General features: G+C 51.3%; 1 protein-coding gene across 4 annotated transcripts; it reads right to left on the bottom strand.

The window, feature by feature from the left end:
* Window positions 1-3685: 3685 nt before the first annotated feature.
* BMF (Bcl2 modifying factor) lies at window positions 3686-23832 on the bottom strand. Of its 4 annotated transcripts, XM_084777127.1 has the most exons (5): window positions 23681-23832; window positions 23190-23319; window positions 20755-21051; window positions 19124-19284; window positions 3686-7591 (listed from the first exon to the last, which is right to left on the bottom strand). In XM_084777127.1, exons 1-5 carry the CDS (start codon window positions 23801-23803, stop codon window positions 7490-7492), a joined length of 813 nt encoding a protein of 270 aa, XP_084633253.1. In that variant the 5' UTR covers window positions 23804-23832; the 3' UTR covers window positions 3686-7489. The 4 variants fall into 4 exon arrangements, with proteins under 4 accessions (XP_084633253.1, XP_084633254.1, XP_084633255.1 ...); XM_084777128.1 differs by lacking the exons at window positions 23190-23319; window positions 23681-23832 and adding an exon at window positions 22571-22714; XM_084777129.1 differs by lacking the exons at window positions 23190-23319; window positions 23681-23832 and adding an exon at window positions 21926-21972.
* Window positions 23833-27341: the final 3509 nt, after the last annotated feature.

The raw sequence follows: 27341 nt of genomic DNA, 5'->3' as shown, positions 1-27341 counted from the left end.
GGATTAAGGATGACTTGCAAGATAGAAATGAAAGGGCCAGGCGCACGGTGAGTCTCACCAATAGTCCCGGCACATAGGAGGCAGATGCAGGCAGATCTCTGTGAGTTCGAGGCCAACCTGATCTACAGAGCAAATTCTATGCCAGCCATGGCTACATTTGAGACCCTGTCTCAAATTAAACAAACAAACAAATAAATAAATCATATACTCCCAGAACTTGGGAGGCTGAGGCAGAAGGAATATCATGAGTTTGATGCCAGCCAGGGCTTATACCGATACATTTTGTCTCACACAAACCAAAATTAAACAATTTAAAAACTTATTTAGAAATTAAGACACCTACTGGTTCTCTATACTGCATAGAACTGCTTAATGGACTCAGCTACAATGTAGCGCATGCAGAGTAACATCTGGGCACGGCAACAAGCCCCACTTCCACACACTCCAGTAAAAATAAACTCACTGTTCAAATATAGAGTAGTAAGAAGTGCCATGTTTTACAGAAGAGGCAGTTATTTGGCGTTAAAAATAGACAAGTTTTGGCTTCCTCAAATAGCTGGGCATTAGCAATGTGATTTTCAAGTGGAAACATGGAGTGAGACACTCTCACACATCCGGCCTGACTCAGCTATTTAAGAGCCCACGTAGGGCCAGGCGGCCGTGGTACACGCCTTTAATCCCAGCACTCAGGGGGCAGAGGCAGGTAGATCTCTGTGAGTTTGAGGCCAGCCTGGTCTACAGAATGAGTTCCAGGACAGACAGCCAAAACTACACAGAGAAACCCTGTCTCGAAAAACATAAATAAATGAATAAATAAATAAATAAATAAATAAATAACCTACATAAAAAAAGTCTAGTGCCCATGCGGGCCTCAGTTTACTGATCTGTAAAGCGAAGAGATAAGACAAGACAGTCCAAGTTGCCACATTCTACAGAGGAGGACGCTTATGGAGAGCTGAGGTCTTCACAGCGGCATGGCACAGGTGAGGCCAGTTGGCCTTTGCTCATACTGCACAGTCCTAAACAGGACCCACAGCAGATTTCCTCTAAGGACTTCCAGGGTTTTGTCATGAGCTGGAAATCACCTTTTAGAGTCTCACACATATACAAGAAAAAGTCAACCAGGAAGTCCTTATACACGCAGCACATGACTCCTGGAAGGCTACACTTAATTCATTATATATTATAAATTACATTATAATTTAATTAATTGATAAATAAACATGTAGCTTTGGCTGGCCTAGACCTCTCTTTATGTAGATGAAGCTGGCTTCTGGCTCCCAAATGCTGAGATTAAAAGTGTATGCTAGGGCTGGAGAGATGGCTCAGAGGTTAAGAGCACTGACTGCTCTTCCAAAGGTCCTGAGTTCAATTCCCAACAACCATATGGTGGCTTATAACCATCTATAATGAGATCTGATGTCCTCTTCTGACCTACAGCACTGTATGCATAATAATAAGCTACCATATCTAGCTTACCTATCATCTTTACAAACAATGTTTGTATGTGTGGTAGATGCATGTGTTGCATGTATAGGGGAAGGCATATATGCAGGCTGGAGGTCAAAGTTGGGGTGTCCTCTATGACTCTATACCATATATATGGCACATATATATAATTTATATATACATATATATATATATTCAGTTTGGTTTTTAATTATGTGTTTATATGTGGCCATGTGCACATGAGTATGGGTACCTGTGGAGGTTAGAGACTTTGCATCCCTCTGAACCTGGAATCATAGGCACTTGTCAGCTGTCCAATGTGGGTCCTGGGAACCAAACTCAGGTCCTCAGGAAGAGCAGCAAGCACTTTTTTAAAAAAGATGTATTTATTTATTATGTATACAGTATTCTGCCTGCATGTACACCTGCAGGCCAGAAGAGGGCACCAGATCTCATTATACATGGTTGTGAGCCACCATGTGGTTGCTGGGAATTGAACTCAGGACCTTCAGAAGAGCAGCCAGTGCTCTTAACCTCTAAGCCAAATCTCCATCCAGGCCAAGCAGCAAGCACTTTTTTTCCCCCAATTTTTAAAAAAAAATTTTAGATTTTAATTTGTTTACTAAATATTTTTACATATATATTTATATTATTACACATAAATACAATAAACTACCTACAACAAGATTAATACCCATCTCTCCATGGCTTCATGAGCCATCTCTCCAGCCTCTAAACTTTCATCTAATTCTTTGTTTTGAGACAGGTTCTGTCATTGAACCTGGAGCTCATGAATTCATTTACTAGTGGCTAACCAGGCAAGGCCCTGGCATCTTCCTGTTGCTGCCTTCCAGAGAGTTGCCTCTAGTCTTGGCTTTTTTAATGGGTCCTAAAGATCCACACTCGAATGTAGGGTGGAGGTGGGGGTGTGAGGTGGAGTTGGGGGGTTGGAGGTGGGGGTGTGAGGTGGAGGTGGGGGGTTAGAGGTGGGGGTGGGGGGTGGAGGTGGAGGTGGGGGTGGGGGTGGAGGTGGGGGTGGGGGTGGAGGTGGAGGTGGGGGGTGGGAATGGAGTAGAGAGATGACTCAGTGGTTAAAAGCACTGGTTGTTCTTCCAGAGGGCCGACGTTCAATTTTACCTACATGGCTGCTCACAACTGTCTGTAACTCCAGTTCCAGGGTATCTGACACACTCACACAGATAGATATACACGCAGGCAAAACCAGCACTTGGGAGGCAGAGGCAGGCAGATCTCTGTGAGTTAGAGGCCAGCCTGGTCTACAAAGCAAGTCCAGAACAGCCAGGGTTGTTACACAGAGAAACCCTGTCTGGAAAACGCAAAATAAATTAACAAAGTAAAAAAAAAAAAATTACCCACACTTGGAGCCAAGTGGTGGTGGTTGGTGGCGCACATCTTTAATCCTAGCACTAGGAAGGCACAGGTAGGCAGAACTCTGTGAGTTCAAGGCCATCCTGATCTACAGAGTGAGTTCCAGGGTCCCTAGGGCCACACAGAGAAACTTTGTCTCAAAAAACCAAACCCAAACCCAAAGAGCCACACCTAGGACTTTATAGTTGGTGCAGTCTCTCCTTCGCCTCCACTCCTACCTTTGTGAACTGCGGGTTGAACCTGAGGCTTCAATGCCTGCTTGGAATGTGCTCTACTACCAAGTAACATCTCCAGTCGTTTCCTTTTATGACAGGGTCTTGAACTCTTCCGATAGCCCAGGCTAGCCTTGAACTTTGAACCTCCTTCCTCAGTCTCCGGAGCAGCTGAGATCACTGGCTTATGCTACCATGATCCCGGGGTTAAGAGAAAGCCAAGCTTCAGCTTGCCAGGGGGGGGATGGGGGGGATGGGGGGGATGGGGGGGGATTGGGCACAGAAAGGCAGGAGGCTTATCTCTACCACAGAGGCTGCCACAGCTGGGTTCCAGAAGAGGCAGGGCCAGGGCCTGTGGCACATCCCCTTCAATGCTTCCAGGAAGTAGAGCCAGGGAGCAACGGAAGGCTGAGGCGCTATCACTGTGAAGGTTATTCAGCTGGTAGAGGTCAGAGGCCCTGGACCAGGCTGACCCCTCCATTGTCCCTCTGCCCCGTGGGCTTCTGTGACCCTGCTACTGTGCAGCCAGACTGCTCTTCCCAACTCCAAGAAGGGAAAGGCAGGGACAAGAGCCCCCAACAGCTCTATGAAAACGTGGGGTGGCAGGGGCACACCTTAGAAAAATAAAGAACAAGTTTGCCTTAGATGGTTTTATTAAAAATTGTACCAGCTGATGGGGGAGAGGATATTTACACATGTATACAACGCAAAGAACAAGAACAAGAACAAAACGCCAAGCACTATGTACAGGTTAAAAAAAAAAAAATAATGGTCCCCCTTCCTCCTCTCCTTAAGGCAGAATGCCCAAACCCAGGCCAACTAAACTGGGGCGTGCATGAAGTGCTACATCTCACTGGGTCTCACCTGTCAGTCCCTGTGGACCCAGAGATGGGGTGGGCCATCCAATGCCTGTAGAGAGAGGGGCACTGTAAGCCTGGGACCACATACCTCATAGCACCTTGGCCAACGCTAGGCATATGTGGAAGAGGCCAGCTTTATTCTGTTGTTCCCTCAAGCCTCTGTCCCCCTGGCCTACAGGCCACTTTAAACGCCTGTGGGTCCACCCTGTCCTACCAGGGTATCAGGCCAGGACTGCCTGCCTCCAAAGGTCCTTATCGTCACAGAGCCACCAGGGGGGTGGCGGCCACAGTACTGATTCCCCAAAGTCCTGCAGAGGCACGAACACTGATGTCTTTGGCTACTCCACGCACCTGTACTCCACTCCCTGTCACATCCCCCAGAAGGGAAAGCATTTGTCAGAGTACTATTCTCCTCACTGACAAGGACGGTCACAGTGACTTCACTGCTTAGTTCCTGGAAAGCTTGGGGCAGACAGGGGCCCTGGCTAGACTGTCCCCAACACCCACTCCCCGACACGCTCAGGCTTTGGGCTTGGGTTTCGTGGCTGGGGCAGCAAGGCAGGGCCAGCTGGGCCTCTCTAGGCCCTGGAAACAAACTCTGCCACATAGCTCTGGACATGGCCCCATCCCCTGGGGCCTGAGGGAGGTCACTGGGAGGTGATCTTTTTCCACCTCTGATTGAGCAAGACAAGGCCACTGGGGACAGCTGAACGGCACTGCCAGACTTTGAAACAGAGAGCCCGTGGGGCCTGGAGGAGTGCACACCACCCGGCCTCCGGGGGGGGGGGGCAGTCAGTGACTGGACTTGGGGGATGTTTCCCCTCTGGATCTGTGCACTGGCTTTTAGAAATGCCTCCTGGGGATTGTGAATTAGGAGAGCAGTTTGGCCCCTGAATATGGGGCTTCTGTCCCTCTAGGGCATTTCCACACCGAGTTTTCCAGCCCCTCTCCCACCACCATCCTCAGCGCACCACAAAAGCCCACTGCCTTCAGCTGGTTACAGGTCACCACATAGGTCAGACTTTCCCTCCCCTAAATCTGAATCTCCACTCCTCACTAGAGACAGCCAGGCTCCTGGAGCTGGGGGAGGCTACGGGGGTGGAGCAGTCCTGGGGCTGGACTGGGAGACCAAAGCCAATCCACCAAGCACAGATCACTGGCCAATTAAAGCAAGCAGCCAGGGGAACCGCTAGCCTCCTGGAGTTTCCAGCTACCTCCTAGAGCTGGTGGTGTGCAGAGGGGGGGGGGGATTTCTTCTGTATATTTGACAGTCTTGGGGATCCATCCAAGGGTCTCTAGGCTGCTGGGCAAGCATTCCTACCATTGAGTTTCAACTCCAGCCTGGATTCAGTTGGAGGAAGATAAAAGAGGCTTTAAATTTTACCTTGGCTTGTTCAAAGATTTTGAGTTTGGTCCTGGCTTGGCCCGAAGTGGAGACAGTGCATTCTGACCAGCATCTACCCGGCCCCAGGCTCAATGTTCAGGTCCAACTCTGGGCTCAGTTGTCAGGACAGGCCAATAGGGCACCCAGCCTGCACCTGGCAAGGTCTCTGAGGCTGACAGCTGTGCCTTAGCACAGATGGAAAGTCTGCTGAGCCGTGTTGAAGACTAATGTACAATATTCTGTATGGGAGGGGCACACGTGTATCACTGAGCACATGTTACCAACACATACCGGAAGCCTGCCTTCATAGTCTTGATCCAGGAAAGGGAAGAGCACATATGTCCCCCATACATCTAAACTGTAGGGGGGAGATGTGGAAAGGCTGGGCTTCACAATGCTAGTGTGCCCTGGAACCAGTCTTCATATTCACTAGTTGGGCCCCCTCTCCATGCAAAGAGGAACCCACTTTCTTAGCAGACAAACCAAGATATACACCCTGAGAAAAATGATTATGGCCACGGGGACATACTATCTCCAGGTCGTCAGCGCAGGAAAGCGCAAAGGCTCATACATATGCTTTGAGGTCCTCCTCGGGACTGCTGAGAGCGCACACAGTATCTCTGTGCAAATTAGGGAAGACACTGCCTCCTTAGAACAGATCCAGCCTCATGTCAGGATGGACAGCCTAGAGAGCAGAGCACAGGCTGGACCTCTGTGGATAGCCTTATGCAGTGGGAACCTGCCCAACTGTACACCCAGGAAATCAGTTGCCCTTCTATGGAACTGAAGACCACGCCCCTCCCCCACAGAAATGGGAGTCACTGGGCTTGCTCAATTTGAGTCTACTGAGTTCCTCCTTCAGATTTCTTGGAATAACCCTGGGGTCTTCTTTGTTTGGCGAGGCCATCTTTTCTTTGAGCCTTGCTTCATCTTCATTTTAGCACCAATGTCTTTCCATATATATATATATATAATTATGATTTAATTGCCAGATGTCAATTTAGGGGACACCCAGCGACTAAGATCGGCTGCTTCCCTCCCTGAGTACTGCAGCAGGGAGAGGAGGAAGAAGTTCCGAGGCAGCTGAGATCCTGCAAGGTTCTAGAACTCTCCTTTCTGGCCTCACTGAAAACTAAAAGGAAATATGGACCCAGCTCTTCTGGCTCCATATTTCTAAACATTGTCTGTCACTTCAAAAGTCACTTTTCAGCTGACAAAGCCACTGCTGTAGCTTCTTCCTGTATCCCATTAGGTACCGAAAAGGACCAGGGAGAAGGGAGAGGAGGTACACATTTCCCAGGAGCCCCTGGGGCTGACTTGGCAGTGAGGGTGGCTGCTTTGTTCCACGCCCCCAGCAAACCCACCCAGTCTCAAAGTGCTGAGGCCGAGATGGGTGCCGTCCAATCCAGTCCAGTCGCTGGCAGGGTCTTTTGAAAACAGAGCTGACAAAGGCACAGGCTGCTTGCTGGGTACAACACGATGGGTGACTGGGCCTCCTGGCTCACGCACGGTTGACACCCAGGCAGCAAAGGTGGCAGTAGTTTGCACCTTGGGACCAATCAAAGGGTTTCCATGTGGGACCAAGTCATACTTGAGGCCTATCAAGCTTGATTGATTTTGTGGCACCTTTGAGGGGTTCTTGGAGAAGTCCAACCCTCCCTGAGGTCTCCTGGAGGTGACAGGGTCTGGGTAGGAATCCCTGAGCCCGTGTGGTGGGCACTGGCTGTGCCAAGTGGGAACCCAGACGTACAGCTGGCTAGCCAAGACGCTGCTATGCTTAGCCAGGAGGGCTCCCAGCCAAGGTTCTGGTGGGTCAAAGCCATGTTTCCATCAGGCATGAGGGAAGGCTGACACGTTTGCTGGTACTGGGAGTCTAATCTGACTTAACCAACTCCAGTAGAAACGCTCCCCCTCCACTTCCTGGAGAGCTTTACCAGCGGGTCATCTTCAGAGCCTTAGGAACTCCACCAGCAGACACGGCTGCCTCTCCTTCAACAGTGTTTGACAAAAGTCCCCGTTCCCAGCGGAGGGTTCCGAACAGGGAAAGAAGAAGATCCCACTGGGGCATGTTATATGTACACACAGAAAGAAAACGAAAAGTAGCAAAACTGGACAAGACAGTATCTGTCCTCCCAGATGTCTGTCCAGTTCCAGACTGAATTCCTGGTGCTCCATCCAAGAAGGGCAGCCCGGCCTCACCAGGGGCCCACCCCTTCCCTGTTTTCGGCTCTGTTCAAGGCCAGGTTTTGCAGGAAGAGGAAGACCTGCCACCAAGCACGGTCTCGGTTCTGCTGGTGCTGTAAGGGAAAGAGATGACCGTTAGATGCCAGGCACCGGCTCAGACCACGGGCTCCTTGCTGGTTCCCATACAGGCTCCCAATGCCAGATCTCTGGCTGGCACCATCGTGCCATCCAGCAAACTGGGGAGACAGGGGACAAAACTCCAGAGACAACTCCAGTTTGGGCCTTTAAAAACACACCAGGCTGGGCTGCGTGGACTGTGTGCAACGGAGGACCAGACTTTCTCCCCTGCTCCAAGGATTTTTCCAGAGTTTACCCAAGTACTGCTTTTAATCAGATTGGCTCCTGAGCACCCCCCCACCCCCAAGCCTCAGCTACTTGAACAACAATCTTGCTTGAGCGAGAAAGACAAGAAGTCCCTCCTTCTCCCCCATTCCAAAGGAACACAGAGAACAACAAGAGAGGAAAGGGGGGGAGGGGGAGGGGGAGCCTCCATCTGCAAGTGATTTGACACTGTGAAGGTCAAAGGGTTAATCTTCAATTTAAACCACACTGCTGAGGCAGCAAAAATCTGATTTCATCCAGTACACACACACACACACACACACACACACACACACACACACACACACACACACACACACACGCTTGTATGAGAGAGCCCGCCCTCTCCCCCTTCAGCACCCCCAGCTCTGGGCTGCCCTTTTTATAGCTGCTTTTGACAGTAAGCCATAAATAATCCCTCTTGGAGCGCTTTCCTACTGACTGGAGCCAATTAAACGTTAAGCAAGAACACACTTGAAAACAAAACAAAAACAAAGAACGCACACCAGCCCTGGAGGTTATCCCAGGTCCTACTGTCAGGCTGGGAAGCCAGAGGGCAAAGTTCAGAGGTCAGAAGCACAAAGGTTTTCTGGCTGGTGTCCTGTCTATACAGGTAGCATTTCCCAGAGGCCAGCGGAGGCCTGAAGGGGACAAGGGAGTACTGGAAGAGGCGGTCTTTGTCCTCTCCTTGTCTGGCAGGGGAGGACAGGCTGGGGGGGGGGGGGGAGTGCCGCGCTCTCCATAGGATTCTTAGTGGACAGCGGAATTAAAAACCTAGTGTGCAGAGAGGAGGCCAGCACAGGCTGGATCTGGATTCCTTCAGTGGCCCAATCAGCAAGTAACTTGATGTGAGGTGTCCAGGGGAAAGGGGGGCCCTCCCTCAGGCAGTCTTTAACCATCAGCCCGGACCAGGCAACTTTAGTAAGACAAGCAGGTTGTACCGCCCAGGTTTCTTGGACTCTTGAAACTCTTGAAGCTCCATCCAGGCCCAAGTTCCCCCTCCCTCCCCAGGGACCAAGCAGGCTGTGGGTCCACTCCCCAACTGCCTTCAGCCACAAAGAGGAATACAGTGTCTACAGTGTCCAGCCGAGGTTGACACAGACTACCCCACGTCCACGGTGGAAGGGAGTGTGGGAACTGGCGAGTAAGTTGGAGACATGGAGAGGGTTAAGGGAAGTGGGGTGTGCCACAGAGAAGCCTGGCAGAGGCGTTGGGGAGACTGATGGCTTCCTCGTGTTTTGTAAACAAAGATGAGTAAAAAGAGGAAACAAAATCTGGTTCCAGTAGAGCCGCATGAGCATGAACTTCAGCTGCAGAGCTAGAGACTCTGGCGCTGCAGCAGCTGGGAGCGCTCCCGCCACCATCCCTCCCCACCTGCTGCCCACAACAGGTGCAAAGGTCATGAGTGCAACAGGAGACCCCCAAGAAAAGACAGGTCCCTCCCGGAGAGGCCAGTCTGCTCGCATTGTCAATCTCCTCAGGTACCTGTTTGAAAAAAAAAAACAAAACAAAAACCAGAGTGACAATAACAACTCTGATTTGCAACAAGAATAGAAAAGACTGTGGTGGTTCCATACTGAGCACTTGCTTGCTCTACATTCCTGCTTCCTGAGGTGTGGGCCCCAGGACAGCAGCCTCAGCATCGTGGTGAGGGCCGGCAGCTGGGGGGCTGGGGGGGGCGGGGCCTGGGGAAAGGCAGGAGGTGGGAAGCAGCGCTGTGTTGCCCACTAGAAATGCAAACCTTCTGAACCACAATGTGGGGGTTTTTTCAACAAGATCACCCAGAATTTTGAGGTTCAGGGCGCAGTATGGGATAAAAAGTGTTCTTCTAGTTATGATAAAAACCCATCACCTCTCCAAGCTCTATGAAATGAATTTGTATTATCACGCCCATCACTGATGAGATAACTGAAGATCACCAAGTCATCGTTCTTTGTGTCAGAAAAGACCTGCCATCCTTCCCTTTACACCCAAAGTAACTTAACCACCAAGGGAGAAGCTCATAATGCTACGACACAGAGCCTGCACACATCCCATCTCTGTATGCCTTGGTTTCTTCCAAATTCTACTAGTGGAGGTCACTTGCTACAAAGGGAACTTCCTGGGCCTGTAGGTTCTTTGGGCAACAACCTTACCCCATCTTTTGGCCAGAGTTTAGAGTCAGAAAAGCCATCTTCGAGCTGGGGAGCGGTCAGACCGGATGGCGGAAGGCTTGCAAGGGGAGGGGGCAAGCACGAGTGCAGATGGTGGCGCACACAGGCCAGCCTTTGATTAAAAAAGCCAGCGCCATGTCTCTGAGTGAGGTTTCGGAGAGGCTCATGACTTAGAAAAAAAAAAAGCACTAAGGGAGATCCGAGGAAGAACCTCAGATCAGGAACCAGAGAGCCTTGCTTTAGGTTGGACCTCTCACTAACCTGTTTGTAAGGAAAACACTGGTGTTCTATTAGATGTATGCTCCTAAACCCAACAGTGTCACAAGACAGAGTGCTTGGGGTTCCACCCACGCCAACAGGGTCAGAATGTCCAAGGAAGGGGCCCAGGAATTTACATACTGAACAAACTCCATGAGTAACAGTTTAAAAGTGAGAAGAGGCAGACAGGCTGGATAGCCCAGTGGTTAGGAGTGTGTACTGCTCTCGCAAAGGACCCAAGTTTGGTTCCCAGCACCCATATTAAGTGGCTCACAAGCACCTGGAACTCCAGCTCCAGGGGATCTGATACTCTGGTTTCCAAGGACATCTGCACCCACGTGAATATAACCACACATAGACATAAACACATGCATATAATTAAAAATAGTGAAAATAAGTATATATTTTTTAATCAGAAGGGGGACGGAAATGTAGCTCACTGGTAGATCACTTGCCTAGCACACATGGAGGCGCTGGATTCAGTCCCCAGGGCTGCAAAAACGAAGAAAGGGAGGAAGGAAGATCTGAAGGAAAATGTATATTTAAATAATAAAACGATACATATTCATTGTAGAAACACCATAAAATAGAAGAAACTGCAGACAAGAATATAAAAGCCACTTGAGATCTTACAGCCTACAAGAAAACACTTCCTAATTTGACACCTTCTTCAGCGCCTTTTAACCTCTTTCCACTAAACCAGTGTCTTACCCTGGTGGCTGAGCCAGAGGTAGACCCTGCCCAGGTGCCTCTGCAGCAGCCAGGCCACAGCCAGGCTTTGGAAACCACTGAGGTACTTTCCAACCCCAAGGAGTTTGTAACCACAATCGCCTTCAGGAGGACAGCGGTGCTTGGGCAGGCCTGGGCATTGGCTAGGGAGAGCTGGGAGCCAATCCCTGGACCCTGAGCACTCCCAGGCCATAAACCAAACCTGGAACATGGCACTTCATTCTCTCCCACACACCCCAAAAATAGAGAGCAAGCCTCCAAGCACCAAGAGTCAAAGAATCCTTGACTACATGGAGCAACAAGAAACAAAATATCTCTCCACTTCAAACAAAAGAGACTGATGAGAAAGGAAAGAAAAAGGACGTGAGAGGAGGCCGGAGAGAGAAACTGCGGAGGAAGGAAATCAGCCTCTCCCAAACAGGATGAAGGATACAAAGACAGCTAAGCAGCAGAGAGCACTGGTCCCTCCAGAGGCGGGAGAAGGAAGGGGGAACCAGGAAAGAGTCTGCCGGGCACCTGGCCCGGCACCCAGCATACAATCTGCCATTGCTGAGGGCAAAGCCCTGGAACAGGGCCCAGCTCTCCCAGACAAGCGGGGAGCTCTCCGAAACCACAGGGGAATGACCCAAAATGAGAGACCGGGGACAGGGGATGAAACACCCCAAAGCCCTCCCACTCACAATTCTTTAGACCCACGCATGGAAGTAAAGAATAGAAAATGTTCAAGGGGGCTGGCGACATGATTCAGAGGATAAAGGTGCATGCTGCCAAGCCTTACGATCTGAGTCCGAGTCCTAGAATCCACAGGGCATGGCAGCAACATGCTCTCAGGAGGCAGAGGCAAGTACATCTTTGTGAGCCTGGTTCACACAGCAAGTTCCAGGCCAGTCAGTGCTACATAGTGAGACCCTGTCTCAAAAATAAATAAATAAATAAATAAATAAAACAAAACCCTGGAATCCATAGAGTGGAAGAGAATGTCTTCCACTGAAGGTTGTTCTCTGAACGCCACTGTATACAGACGCCCCATCACCCTAAGCAAAAGACCAAATGTTTAAACAAGAAAGCTAAGAGAACACAAGTAACGCCAGAGCCCAACCTGGGTTACCACCCCCATCCCCACCCCACTCTCCCTACCTCCCCCATCCCTCGCACCCACACCTACCCCCCCCCCACCCCCCACCCCCCATTCCCTACTATGGTCAGGGGAAGGATAAACACCATGTTTAAATGTTTAAGCGTTTGAATGCCCCGTGAACAAGGCACTACAACGGAATGTTTGGCCACTTGTCCTGTGTTGTGGGGAGGCTGGAAGACACACTGTGGGTTCTCAACCTGTACGCAGGGGACTGACTATGGACACATCAGACCTGCAAGGTCACCCACTGTTCTAAGGCCAGGAATGCCTGGAGTCTGCCCAGGTGAAGAGATGTCCTTTACGTGACAGATTCAGCTTCTTGTCTGGAGGAGGCCCCATAGTAAAAAGAGAAAGAGAGAGGGAGGGGGAAGGAGAGAGAAAAGAGCTCTGTCTGGCTGGCTGTGGTATCTGACACAGCTAGATTACACAAGTCAAACTGCGTTTGGTCCCACAGGGCCTCTGTAGTAAGCACAAAGCCTGCTCCCGGCCCTCCCTGGAGAAGAATCGCCCTTTTGCCTCTCTCTGTTGATTCAATTCCTGCCCTCTGGGAGCTTCATGTGTCACCTGTGTTCCAGAAGCTCCCCCTCAGCTAAGTCACCCAAAGAGTCAGGAGAAGAGCTTTTCAATCGACCTAACCCTTGAAAAGCAAATGTACCGAACAGCAATTTGTACCATCTCAGACCTGGTGTGTTCATATCTCCTCACTGGGTCCTAGGACAGGCAGACATTACCAACCATGTTTTACAGGTGGGGAAGCAGGGTCTCAGAAAAAAACAAAAAACAAACAACATCCTAAGCAAGTTTGATGAGTTACTCAGATCCCTGATTTCTGAACCCCAAGCTGTTCTTTCTTTTTTTTTTTCTTTTTTCTTTTTTTTTTTAAGGAAGGGAGGGAGGGAGGGAGGAAGGGGGGAAGGGAGGGAGGGAGGGAGGGAGGAGGCCTGGAGAGGTTAATAGCACTTGTTTTGATGAGGACCTAGATTCAATTCCCAGCACCTACCTGGTGGCTTATAACCAGCCCCAGGGGATTTGATGCCCTCTTCTGGCCTCTGAGGGCAGCAGGGAACGCACAAACATGGTACACAGACAAACCTACAGGCAAAACACCCATGCAAGTTGATGCAATAAACCTATTTATTTATTTACAGTGCTGGGGATCAAACCTAGGGCCTTCGGCATGCTAGGCAAGAGCTCTACCTCTGAGCTGCCTCTCCAATGCGACAAACCTTTTCTTCCCTTAATATATTGTAGTGTCAGCCAGGCATAGTGGCACACACCTTTAGTCCCAGCACTCAGGAGGCAGAGGCAGGCAGATCACTGGGTTCAGGGCCAGCTTGGTCTACAGAGGGAATTCCAGGATAGCCAGGGCTACACTGGGGAACCCTGTCTTAGGAAAAGAAAAAACCGGCAGTATTTACTTACATTATGCAAATAGTATTACCTTTGCTAAGAGAACCATCACCAAACTGCTCCCCTAATGTGCTTAAAGACATTGTTCCCAGATCATTAACTATTCAGAAAGGATGATGCGGACCAGAAAAAAGGAAAACCTTTCAGAGGAAGAGCTAACTGAAGACCAAACAGAACGAAAGACTGGTCTGAAATTAGGGCCGCAGACCACGTTTTGAAACCACCCTCATTTACTTCAAAGTGCAGAATTGCACGGTCTGCGTCACCGAGGGATCTGCACAACGCCCTTTCTCATTCTCCTGCCCTGGAAAACCACCCAGGCCAAGGATGCAGGGAAAAACCTGTGGCCGAGAGCAGGGACAAATGATAAGGCAACCTTAGGACAATTCCAGCTGCGGAACTCGGGAGATGTTATTGCTCAAGCCATGGAGGGTCTGTTGGAACCCAGAGGGCTAAGAGTTGTAACGGGGCACAAAGACGGCTCAGCTACCACCTGGTCCTCACTTATTTTACAATCTACACAGGACTAAGTACTCCAGGAGTCAGGTTGGTCAGGGTGATAAATGACAGCTCCATCATATCCTTGCCTTCTGGCATGCGTTTGCCAAGAAACAGGGGGGGGGGGGGTGAGGCAGAAATACGATCTTAGAATCAACCGGATCTTCACAACTGCGAGTCCAGTCACTTCCAGAGTAACAGGCATGTTGGTTTGCTTCTGGGAGCCTATTTTCTATAAAATAGGAACAAAGGGTCTGGAATAGCAAGGCCACTCTGCCAATTACCTGATTACTCTGCTAACTATCCACTGGCCCCTGGGCCTGGTGTACACTTGTGAGTGCTTGGACATATTCGTTCTGCTCACAGGCCTGCCACTCCTGCCCAGACACATGCAGTCCTTGGGACAGGCCAGCCTTCCTATGTTGAGCAGCCAGAGGCAGTTGAGCTCAGGTTTCAAGGCTTTCAAGCTAACTTGGGGTCTGACACCCAGGGGGTCATCCAGGGACCCAGTGTGCTCCTGCCCAGACACCCTATGATTGGCAACACAGCAAAATGGAAAAGGAAAGGCATACTCCTTGCCAAGGGCTTTCTCAGCACAGGCAACAGTACTAACAGGATGTGACAACTGCCAAAGCAAAGCCCATCTCTTCTCCAAGGGAGAAAGGGCATCCTAGAACAGCCGCTTCTTGGCTGGAGGTAGCAGGGTTTCTTCTGACACAACTGCAAAGTCACCGGATCTGGTCACTGGGGGTCGGGGTGGGGGTAGGGGTCAAGTGGCTAGGCAGGACAGTGCCGTGGAACACTACCCATGTCCCTACCTCCATAGCCAGGAAGTAGAAACTACTGACCGCCCCCTTACCCAGTTCCCTCAGGGTGCCTCAGTTTCCCTCTATCTAAATCCAGTTCCCTGAGACTACTGGGCAAGTTCTGAAGAGCTCTAGAAGGAAGTGTCTCTGTTAAAGAGGAAGGAGAAAGGGAGGGAGGAAGGAAGGGAGGGAGGGAGGGAAGGAGGGAGGGAGGGAGGGAGGAGAGCAAAAAGGGATTGCAATGGAGAATAAATCCCCAGGCTCACTCTCAACTTGGGGCCTTTGCAGCTGGCTGTTCTTTTTCTCTTTGGGGTCAGTCTGCTGGACAGGACAAGGCAGACTGGGCAAGGATAAAGGTTGGAACCCTCCTCTCAGCACACAGGCAGACTGTTCTTGCTTTGGTCATGGAATGTGCCCTCTTGGCTTGCCAGGCATGGATCAAAAGGCAACCGGGCACTTTTCCTTACTCTTCTTTGTGTTCCCTCTAATCCTGTCTTCCTACCCCACCCCACCCCCCCCTTGAAAACACACCAGAGCTAACCCCCATCCCTATGGCCTGCCTTGGTGGGTAGAGAGAGATGAAGTGCCCGGAACTTGAAGGCCTTCTCTCTTGGAAGAACAGTCAGGTGCAGAGTGTGTGGGGAACTCGGCCTCCAGTCTGCCACGCTGATGACTCAGAAGCTAAATATAGCGAGTGATATAAACAGAGCCAGCCACAGAGCAAACACAGGGCCCCCAAGCCCCACAAAGGCTCTCACGAACACTGAGCTTCCAGCGACCCCTCCCCCAACCCTACCACCCTCACCCCCCCCCCCAGAACTGTCCCGCGTAGACCTCCTACTCCTGGGACAGAAGATAGCTCTTAGGAGTGCTTCTCGCTCTGGGACAATTCTCTGGGGCCCCTGCACAGGACTGTTCTCTCTAGAGCTGGAGTGGCCTCATTAGATACGGTCCCTGCTCCAGAAAAGCACTCACCAACACGGAGAGCAGAGCGTCCTAAGGATCAGGAGGAAGCAGTCGGGGACTCCCAGAACAAAGGATCCAGGATGCTGGGCAGAGAAGTTGCTAGGTGATGAACTATGCAAACATCAATCTGGGTACAGCTTCCAAAAGATCTCTCAGAGAACGAACAAGTCAGATCCAAGCAAAAGGCCAAATTCATCGTGTATGGGCGCACACACCAGGCAAGCTGTCTACCACTGACCTATATCCTTGTTTCCTCTTTGAGACAGGGTCTTCTTATTAAGTTGCCCAGGTGGTCCTTGAACTTACAACCCTCCTGCCTTGCTCCAGGCTTGCTAGTAGCATGTGTTCAACTGCCCAAGCTACCATGCTTTCTTGTCTTTGTTTTTTGTAGGCCCTGGGCATCAAAGCCACGGCCTCCAGGACGCTAGGCAAGTGTCTAATGCCCACCTGAGCTACAAGCCCAGGCCAATAGTACTTTGTACTACAGTTCCCAAAGGCCCTTCACAGCAACCCTGCAAGGTTAGCGCTGGACCCTGAGGTCTGAGTGTGACTAAAATCATTTGCTCACAAATACAGCTTATGTAAGAGGCAGGAGAGAAAATTCTTCCCAGATCTGCTGCTCTCAAGGCCACCAACCTACCCTTTTTTTGGTTTTTCTTTTGTTTTTTCCATTTTGTTTTTTGAGATAGGGTTTCTCTGTGTAGCCTTGACTGTCCTAGACTCACTCTGCAGACCAGGCTGGCCTCGAACTCACAGAGATCCACCTGCCTCTGCCTCCCAAGTGCTGGGATTAAAGGCGTGTGCCACCCCACCAGGCTTGGAGGGAACTTTTTACTTCCACTCACTTCACCTCCAACTTTCTCACTGCTTTAGGAACCAGCAGTGAACAGTACCTGACTGAGTTCTGCCTATAAATATTTGCCTGTGAAGTCAAAGGAGTTGCCCTGTCCAGACACTTGGGGAGGCAGGTTAGTATTCCACCAGCCACACTCCTGGGGGAAACACGGTGAGGCAACAAATGGCCTGGGGGGGGGGGGCACAGTATAAGAAATGTGGCCAATGTCAACTAACACCCAGAGCAGTTTGAAACCTGATGCCCCCCCCACCCTGGGGGGGGCATAGGGGACACAACTGATATACCCAATCTGCCAGCATGCCATCCTACATCTTTGTTATACCCCACATCTTGCTGTACAGGCAAAGGAGAGGAGGAGAAGAAGGAGAAGAAGAAGAAGAAGAAGAAGAAGAAGAAGAACAACAACAACAACAACAACAACAACAACAACAACAACAACAACAAGGGAACTGGAGGTGGAGCTTGCCTAGCATACAGGAAGCCCTGGGTTCGATCCCCAGCACCACATACATTGAACATCATGGTGCACATCTGCAGTCTCCGAACTTAAGAGGTGACTCAGAAGTTAAAGGCCATCCTCAGCTACATAGCCTGGGCAGAGACTCTGTCTAAACAACAACAACAGCAACAACTGAGGTCTGTTACAAGGCTAAAAGGCAGCCAACATGCTCATCCTCTCGTGCAATTCTCTTCCTCACCTCTTGGGGGCGCTCTGGATGAGATGCTAGCACCTTAGGTAGAACTGACAGCAGTAAGCAGCCCTAAACTGGAAGAACCAACATATCAGCCAGTGAAGAGCAGGGAGACCTCAGGACAGAGTCTTCTTCTGAACCAAGGAGGTCCAGCTGTGAGGAGGCCTCCAGACTGGTCCCCCAGCATGTCAGAGCTCAGTAATGGACAGCGGACTATGCTGGGAAGCAGCTCTGAGAGAGGCCAGGGTATCGCAAATGAGGAAAGAATGCCTTCCAGATGTGCTGTAGATGAGGCCAGAGTCTACGGCACCGGTAGCTTCCCATCCTCCTCAGTATGAGGACCAGACGCGCTGAGCTGGGCTGAGCCATGGACCTGTACAACCCAAGTGGATTAAATGGGCAGAAAGGAGGCCAAGAGACTGATACGAATCAGAAGGAGCCACACGTGGAGTGGAGGGGACTCGTTAAGCCAAGTTTGTACAATATACTCATAGAAGGAATGGGGACTGCGGCTGGGCCACAGCAATTAGCCTTATAACAAAGCATGGGACCACCCTCTTTCAAATCTCTTAAGGGCTGGTAAAACCCATCAGAAATAGCTGTGGCCCCAAATGTCTCTCAGCCTCCCTGACAAAGAGAACTGGTATACCAATAACCCTCTGTTCTCAGAAAACTCAAGGTCACGTCCTCTCTCCACTGCTGCAGGCAATGGTGTGTCTGTCAAGTCTGTCAAGTCAAGGTTACTACTGTTCTAACTCTTCTGGTCATCTGAAGTTGCCCATGTAATGCCAAGCTGTGACCAGCCCTGACAGTTACTTGTTCTGTGATGTATACACACACTCCTGCACATCTGCGCGCGCGCGCGCGCGCACACACACACACACACACACACACACACACACACACACACACACACACTGCTGGTATAGGAACACAGTCCCACAGGTAGAGACTGTGTTCATCCCCTTGTGTTGTGGCTTTGTCAGGTAGTATCTGTACCAGCAAGGATCCAGCCCCAGGCTCCGCCCCTGCCTCGGCAGCCATCCAGAAAGCCAGCCTGCCCGGAAAGGGTTAAGCACCTGGGGGCCCAGCACAGACGGTGGCTGCGCTGTCAAGCAGGACAGCCTCCCATCCATGGCACAACGGGCTCCAGCACGAGCCTGCCAGCCGCCGCCTTTGTTGATGGACTCTGCCACATGCTCGACTGACACGCGATGCTCCGCCCTGGCGGGGCTGGTGCCAGGCTGCCGGCCAAGCACCAGGCAGAGCGCCCCGCCGCCGGCCGTGGGTCTGGGGAGACTCTGAGGTACAATCTCCAGAGTCCGGTGCCTGGGTTCCCAGACACAGACGGTGAGGAGGGGCTCCCCAGCTGGGAAGTGTCAGGTTTCAACCGGTTCTACCACTTTCCCGACTCAGGCCCCATCTCAGGACTGATTACCGGTTTCCCACTGTTCCTCGGCCAGGCACACCCCCAACTGCTCAGTTTCACTGCAGCGTTCTGCGAGAGGCAAGCCCCCAACTTGGGGTCTGGAGAGTTCGTCAGACCAGACTGCAGGAAGCTATCCCCCCAAGGGGCAGAGAGGGATCGCAACATCTTCCACCTCTTGTGAAGCTGAGGGCGTAGCTGGAGCGCTCCAGAGGACTGGAGAGTACTCCGCTAAGTGTGCCCATTCAGTCTATGCGAACCCAGGGGTTACCGACCAGAGGACAAAAGCAGGCCCTAGCTTCGCAGCCCCACTGCCCAACCCTCATGCCTACTTGTTGCATATGAAGCCGATGGAACTGGTCTGCGATGCACTGAAGCTTTCTGGCGATCTGTAGCTCCGCTCGATGTTGCCACTGTCCTTCAGGGGGCTGCTCCCCAAGAGGGGAGCCTGCAGGGAAACTGGCAGGGAGAGGAAGCCTGTAGCCCGCATTGCCTGTAAGGACAGAGGAGCCACATCTCAGCATTTTCTACCCCTAGCCTTTCTTCTCCATGTCAGCCCTTTCTGGCCGAGACCTGGTAAATCTCAGGATAGAAGGAAGAGGAAGCGGCCTGCCTTTACCAGGGCATTCTGCCAAACCTGGACAGCTGCCCGTGAATATAAAAGTTGGTACAAGGGCTGAGGGTGTAGTTTAGAAGTGGCTGAATATTTAGCACACTCAAGGGTTTGAGTTCAATGACACACACACACACACACACACACACACACACACACACACACACACACTTAGGCTGGAAAACAGTAAAGAATATAGACCCTGCCTTCTCCTCAGCACTCCTCTCTCAATATCATGCAGAGTGCAGGGTGCTAATGTGTATGATGAACATGCCAATCTTCTCTGATTTATCAAGCCATCCTAGACCTCACTGCATTACTCAGGTGGCGGCAGCTCTGCTCTGGGAAAGCTCTCCAGAGTTTCTGGGTTGAGCGAGGCAGACAGAGAAAAGCAAAACAAACAAAGCCCCCAGAGTGTCTTCATTTTTCTAGTACAGTTAGGGAAAGCTGGGCTCAGCAGTCTCAGAGCAGCAGCAGCAGCAGCAGCAGCAGCAGCAGCAGCAGCAGCAGCAGCAGCCTAAGAGCGAGCGAGGAAACTCCTGAGGCCCACAGAGAAGCCAAGTCGGCCCACCGAGTGCTGGCAACAGAACGGCCGCTGGGGGCGCCCGCCACCTCCCGCCTCCTCCCTCACCCAGCTTCTCAGACTCCCGCCAGAACTGCTTTTCCAGAAGTGCCCTATGGGCAGTTCCCTCAGAGATTACGTGCTGCGGCTCCTCAGTCTGCTCCCGCAGACACAGCAGGATGACCTCTGAGCCTTTACCCTCCCTCCGCAGGCCAGTGTGCTAAAAGAAGAAAACAGACCAAGTGTCTAACCCTGCCCTTTTGCCAGAGGAGGGCATATTTCTCATAAAACAAACCATTTAAGCCCACAAATGAAGGGGTCTTGTCTGATTTAGTCTTGGAAACAGCCCCTCTGCTGGCACCGCGCCCAGATAGGCCCAACCCTCTTTCTGCAGTTCCCCTTCCAAGCACAGAAAGTCCCAATGGCAACTCGAAGCCACCTTCTGTCTTCAGGAACCTTCCGTATAAGAAGTGGCTGGGCTTTTCTCCCGAGTGTGTTAACAGTAACACGGAGTTTACGATTCCCTTCCACTTCATAAAGGCCCAAAGGGCAGAGCCCCTGAGAAGACATAGGATGTGAAAGGAGACGGCAAGGATTCAAGGCTCCCTCCAGGAAGAACAGAAAGAGCAATGCAATTTGCCCTTTTGGGGGCCCAAGCACAGGTGAAAGAGGATAAAAGTCAATCAATAGGCCAGGCTGTTCACTTTGAGGAAGGCAACAGTAAAGAGCAGGTTTGGGAAGGGAAAGTCCCCTCTTTCCCCCCAGTCTCTAAGGCTAAGAGCACTTACCGTAAAAGAGTCTTTGGGGTTCCTCTGTCACCCCACAAGGCAGCATAACACCCTGGCTTGGGGAAGCTGGGCTGAGGGTCTGAGTGGCCTTGTCTTCTTGGCTTATGGGCCGGAGCCCAGGACCACAGCAGTGGGTGAGAGGGAAGAGCTGAAGACGGCTGAGGGGGCAATCCAATTGGCTCTGGGCAAACAGGTCAGCGGAGAGCAAGCTCCCAGGCTGTGTCCCTGGCTCCCCATCCTCAGGCTGGAACACGTCATCTTCCAGCTCCTCCACACATTGAGGTGGCTCCATCTCTCCTGTCAGAGAACAACGGAGGCATCTGGGATGCTGTCCTCCTGAGGCCAGACCTAGGATTCCCTCCCCTTCTTCCATTTCCACTCTTCTTCTTTGAGGGAGCCAAGCCAACTTCTGACCATACCCAGCCCTGGCAACAAAACACTGCCAAGGGTGACATTCTCCTCCAAAGTGTTCGTGGACTGCCTCGATGATCAGAGCCCCTCCACACCACTTCCCTGCACCCACCAGGGCCACCCTTCCCTCCCACCTCCTCTGACCTAGGCAGTTCACAATGTTTGACACTGAGGATTAAGAGCAATAGCAGGGGTAGGCAGGATCAGGTGCAACTACATGGTTAAACATAAGCAAGACTAGCCTCAGTAAGTGACTGTGGAGGCACAGAAGGGGACAGTTCCTAACTGTACACAGTGCTTACAACATACATATGTACACACACACACACACCCTTGCACACACACATACACACACACACACACACACACACACACACACACAACTGCCCTAAGGAGGAACCTCCAAGCTCTCATCTAACTGCGAGCTGAGCTTTAGCAGCAAAAACAAAAGCCAGCAATTGTAGTGTAGCCAGGTTCCCTCCTAACGTGCTAAGCCCCACCCTACTGCACATCTCCACCCCCTCCTTGCACAACACAACAAACAGGCTCGGTGGTGTGGCGGCAAGAGTGTCCTGGAACACAGGACCTAAGCTAACCAGTCCAGCTTCCGGGCTCAGCTCTCTTCCAGCGGAGCGGTGCTGTCTGGCCACCACCGGTCAATCGTGAGGGTTGAATCAGCCTCCGCAAAGCGGCCAGCTAATTCTACTCCGTGACTGCAAATCCTCATCCACTCAGGCTCCCGTTCCTGCCAGAGCCGAACCTGAGATAGGTGCACCGTGCCTCACAGAAGGAAGTGAAAGTCAGCCCTCTCGCTGTGCTTGCGCGTTCTCTCTCTCTCTCTCTCTCTCTCTCTCTCTCTCTCTCTCTCTCTCTCTGCCTACCCTGTGGGGTGTTTCTTAGTGCTAAGTTCCTCTCGCTCTACCTGATGGCTCATGAAATTCTGCACTTGGAGTCACCGGGCAGCTTGAGCTCCCAAGCTGTCTCCGCCTCAGTTGGGGCCCCTGAGGCAACCAGAAACACCAGCAAGCACCTGAATGGTTAAAGCAACGCAAAGACAAACTTTGCAATGGTCAGACTCCGCTGCAGATTACCGGGAGTTTGGACCCCACCGTCTTGCCTTTGAAAGACAAGCCAAGCGGTTTGTGGGTTTAAGTCTTTAAAGAAATCTCGGTTAAAGTTCAAAAAACCTTCCTTTCCCTAATGCAAGCTTTGTGGTGTTCTTGCTTCAACCTTCTTTCTACCCCCTCCCATCCCTGAGCTATATCTGCCTTCCTCCCTGGAGATGCCATGCCTGCTAAGGTGGCAGCGCAGACATCTTTGGATATTGTTCCAATAAGTAAGGGGGAACTCCAGCTTATCAGCAATAGAAAATAAAGATCCCACATAAAGGACCAAGAGCTGTCACCTTGTAGGGCTTCTGCAGTCCTTCAACCTCGTCTCTGGCAATGTGGCAATCTCAACCAAAGTGGGGACCCTCCAGGGCCAATCACAAGCAGGAGTCATTGTCTTAGTGTTTCTTTTGAAGCCCATCACTCCCCTCCCCCTTCCAGCAAAGCCCCAAAGTTCAGCCCCTGCCTAGACTGGACAGTGGGGGAGGTGCAGCCAGAGGGTGTGGCTCTGAAAACGCAGAGACACCCCCCCTCCCACTCTGCACGGGAGCTGCAGGTGGCTCTCAAGTTGGTCTGTGAGCCTCGGAGGGGCTCTGGGCAAAATCAAATGTAAAATCGGGAAGAGTTGGAGACCCTCATATTCCCTGAGCTGAAGTGGTAATGTCCAGACTGGTAGGACGAGGGCACTTCCTGAGAGCAGAGCCAGAGAGTGCTTTATTCCTAGCAAAGGGCTTAAAGTCCGCTGGAGCCACCCCAGAACCGCGGCGCTCCAACTGGGATGCTCGATTTAAACTCCTCCTCTTCTTAGGAGACTGCACTAGCCCAAAACCATGAACCTCGATAGTAACTAAGATCTCATAATGCGCGCGCGCGCGCGGGGCGCACACGCACACGCGCGCGCGCGCTCACACACACCTGGATGACTCCAGGACAGAGTCTCAGCCTCCGAGTCGTGATGCCAGGGCTGTGCACCAGGGTCCAGGGTGACGAACACTCGGGGGGCTTGGCGCCCACACTCGATTGGGAAGGAGGGGGCAAACTCCAGCTGTTAAGAAGAGGAGCCTTCAAACTCCGCAGGGAGACAAAATGCACCACAACTCACGGCCCCACCCCACATTCAGACCCGGAGGCCAGAACGCTCAGGGAGCTTGGCAGTGCACCCCAAGATCACTTGCCCACCTACTCTTAACTCCGAATTTCCCGAAAGCCTCTCTTGGAGCAGTAACCCCAAATGTGTTCTCTGCACTCCGTTCCCACATCCCAGCACCCCCATTCCTCATGGTCACCCCAAATGCTCTCAATCCAAACCCTTCCCCGGCCCCCCACGCGTCGTGCGACTCCGCTCTCCACTTCCCCGTGGAGGTACGATCCAACTCTGCCTGGCCCCCAGCCGCCCCGGCGCTCACCGGGCTACGGCGGGAGGCAGTGGCGCGGGCTGGGGCAGCGGCTACTGCGGGAGCAAGCTGGCGCGGGAGGAGGCCACGGCGCACCGCACGGTATTGTTTCCAAAATACGCCCGCTCCGGGCATCCCGCAAACAGCTGATGAGGCTCCGCCCCTCTCGCGTCACTCCAACCACTGACCAATGGCAAGTGGAGCTCCAAGTCTCAAGCTGGGCAGCTGCCAGGGACAGTCACCAATGTACGAACCTTCCCTTGGAAACATTATAAGGGGCCGAGCGCATTTCTGACCTCCGCCAGAAGCGCAATTGGAGCGTTGTATGGGGGAAGATTCAGTTCCTAACGCTGGCCCCAGAAGCACCAGAGAGTCCCTGGGTTCTCCACTAGGTGGGGGGACAGGGCGCCTAAGTGACTTTTGTCTACTTGGAAATGGGCTGAATTATTGCAGGGCTTCCAGCAAGCCTGCTCAGGAGGAGGCTGGGAGCCTTCGGCCGCGGTTTGCAACGTGTAACGAAAAAACAAAACAAAACAAAAACAAAACAAAACCGAGTTGCCGGTCTCTAGTGAAAATAGAAAATAAACCTCCCTCTTGCCTTTTGGGCGGGTCTGAGGAAAGTTAGAGGAGAACACGTGTAGTTGTCTCTATAACCAAATGACATTCGATCCAGCAAGTGCAAAGTAAACCCTGTCCTCTCTTCTAGGCTGGGCAAGAACTCCAGGGGAAAAAAAAAGAAAGAAAGAAAGAAAAAAAAGAAAATACTGGCAGAGGAGAGATCATAGGGTCAGCTTGGGCAGCCAACACCCTGTTTTTGGCAGCATCGGAAGGCCGTTCTTGGGCTGCTGGAAAAACAAAACGCAGCGCATGTACTATGGTCAATCTCAGGAACACCTACTATGTGCCAGGAACTGAACTAAGTGCCAGACTTCCGGTGCCTCATCTCAGTGAGCTTATACTCCACTTGCATTTTAGGGGTAAAATGCAAAGGTGTTGTGTGTGTGTGTGTGTGTGTGTGTGTGTGTGTGTGTGTGTGTGTGTGTCTTTGAGTCAGGCCTTGAAGAATAGGGAACTTTTCAATAAGTAAAACCAAATAAAAGAGGCCTGGCCCAGAGAGGGCAGGCGGACTAGAATAAAGTGCCCAGCTGGAGAGCTTGCCCGGGAAGCAAGGGCAGGCCCCTCCACCAAACGCTCTGTCATCCTCACCCTGATTTAGGATGTGTAAATGTGGGCAGGTAGGGTCAGGTCAGAATGCAGAGATGGCCCTGGAATACCAGGACTAGGAATCTGGCTTTTATTTGCTTTGTTTGGTTTGGTTTTTCAAGACAGGGTTTCTCTTGTAGTCCAGGCTGTCCTGGACTCACTTTGTAGACCAGGCTGGCCTCAAGTCCTGGAATTAAAGGTGTGCGCCACCACACCCGGCTTGGGCTTGGAATGTATGCCTTTTCGAAGATGTCAGGTTCCCCTGTAACTGGAGTTACAGATAGATGTGAGCTGCTATGTGGGTGCTGGGAATCGAATCCAGGACCTCTGGAAGAGCAGTCAGTGCTCTTAACTACTGAGCCATCTCTCTCTCCAGCCAGCCCCAAGGAATCTGTAGTTTATAGAGGGTGATTGATTAAATAATCGGACTGAGCTAATGGTGACAAAGCTACAATATATAAATGCAGGCTTATTGGAAGTGGCACAAGAGGGGGAGGGGAAGAGAAAGCTTGTGCTGGGGGTGGGGGGAAGGGAAGGAAAAGGGGCAGGGAGGCAGGAAAACTGCAAGGGCAGAGGTGGCAAAAAAGGGGCAGTGAAACCAAAATATCTGGTTTATATAGTGAGTCTCTGGGAGAGGGGAAGCCCCGCCCCTAGGTACCACACCCCTTGGCATGCTGGTCAATCCCTGCAGCATGACCTAACACTGGCAGCAAAGATTTTACAGAAGACAAAATTTGGAGAACACTGAGAGGGGCAGAGAGCAGAAATCAGAAAGCAACCAGTCCCCGCTATAGCCTAGAGGAGCTGGGACAGAGGCAAGGGCCAAGCAGAGGAGCTGGCTACCCACCAGTCTGCTCTAAGATACCATGCTAGGGGGAGCCAGGGCTCCCAAAAACACACTTAAGTGTCTGCAGCCATTTTTGTTAGGTTTTTTTTTTTTGAAATTTTTTATTTATTTACTTCGGTTTCTTTCTGGGTTGTTGTTTTTGTTGTTGTTGTTTGTTTGTTTGTTGGGTTTTTTGTTGTTGGTGGTGGTGGCTTTGTTTGTTGGGTTTTTTGTTGTTGGTGGTGGTGGCTTTGTTTGTTTGTTTGGTTTGTTTTTTGGGTTTTTGTTTGTTTGTTTCTTTTTTGTTTTGGTTTTTTTGGGTTTTTTGTGTGTTTTTGTTTTTGTTTTGCTTTTTTAAAGATGTATTTGTTTTTACTTTATCTGTGTGAGTGTTTTGCCTGCATGTATGTTTGTGTACCGTGTGTGCCTGATGCCTGAAGAGATTATAAGAGGGGGTCGAATCCCCTGAAACTGAGGTTAAAGATGGATGTGAGCCACCATGTGGGTACTGGAAACCAAACCTTGGTCCTCTACAAGAGCAACAAGAGCTCTTAACTACTGAGCCTCTCTCAGCCGCCCTCCCCAGCCTTTTTTCCTTCTGTGATAGCTCCTTGTGTGTAGTAGGATGACCTTAAACTCTCAGTAGAGCCAAAGATGGCCCACCTGATCTTCCTGCCTCCAGCTCCCCAAAGCTGGGCTTGCAGGCCTGCTCCACCATGCCAGGCTTCATGGAACTTTACTATCTATTATTTCCTTTGTTCCCTCACAATGCATCTGAAAGAAGTGAAGAATGAAGCAGGCGTACAGAGGGCTGTGGTCTGTGGCTGCTCATGCAAGAAAATATTAATCCCAGAGGACAGAGACGACAGGGAACGACAGAAGAGTCCAGTAAGATTGGTCAGTAGCCCAATCCTGCCAGGAGTTGACAGATGTCCAACAAGAGATGCTGATTTAGCCAAGTGAGAGTGTCAGAGGGTCAGAGTGACCTTGGACCCATGCCACATACGGGGAGATGAAGGACCAGCGGCTCAGCAAAGCATGAGGAACCCACCGTGGCTTCCGGTGCACACAGCCCCTTTCCCTTCTTCGTTTCATTGTCATCACTAATGGTCTACTTGGGCCTGTGCCCCGGGCTGGCTTAAGTGCATCTCTTGGGGTCTGTTTTAGTCGCTGTTCTGTTCCTGTGAAGAGACACCATGATCAAGGCAACCCGTAAGAGAAAGCGTTTCATTGGCTGGGTTACAGTTTTGGAGGCTTAGTCCATCATCATGACAGTGGAAGGATGTCAGCCCAGTACTACAAACGTAGTCAAGGGCTACATCCTGATCCACGGGCAGAGTAAGCATGCCCGGGGTCTGGCACAAGCTTTTGAAACCTCAAAGCCCACTCCCAGTGACACACTTCCTTCAACAAGGCCACACCTCCTAATCCTTCTAATCCTGTCAAACAGTTCCACTCCATGCTGACCGAGCACTCAAATATATGAGCCTGTAGGGACCATTCTTATTCAAGCCACTGCAGGGTCTTGAGTAGAACCAAAGGACGGAGAAGCACGCTAAGGCCCTATAGGCCCCGAGGAATAACAGTTATAGCTCTCTCATTAAAGCTACCTACATTATCCCAGGCATATGTGACAGAATTGGG

Source organism: Acomys minous (genome assembly GCF_964271855.1).
Source record: "Acomys minous genome assembly, chromosome: 3".
NCBI lineage: Eukaryota > Metazoa > Chordata > Mammalia > Rodentia > Muridae > Acomys > Acomys minous.
This window is presented reverse-complemented; position numbering and strand designations above follow the sequence as displayed.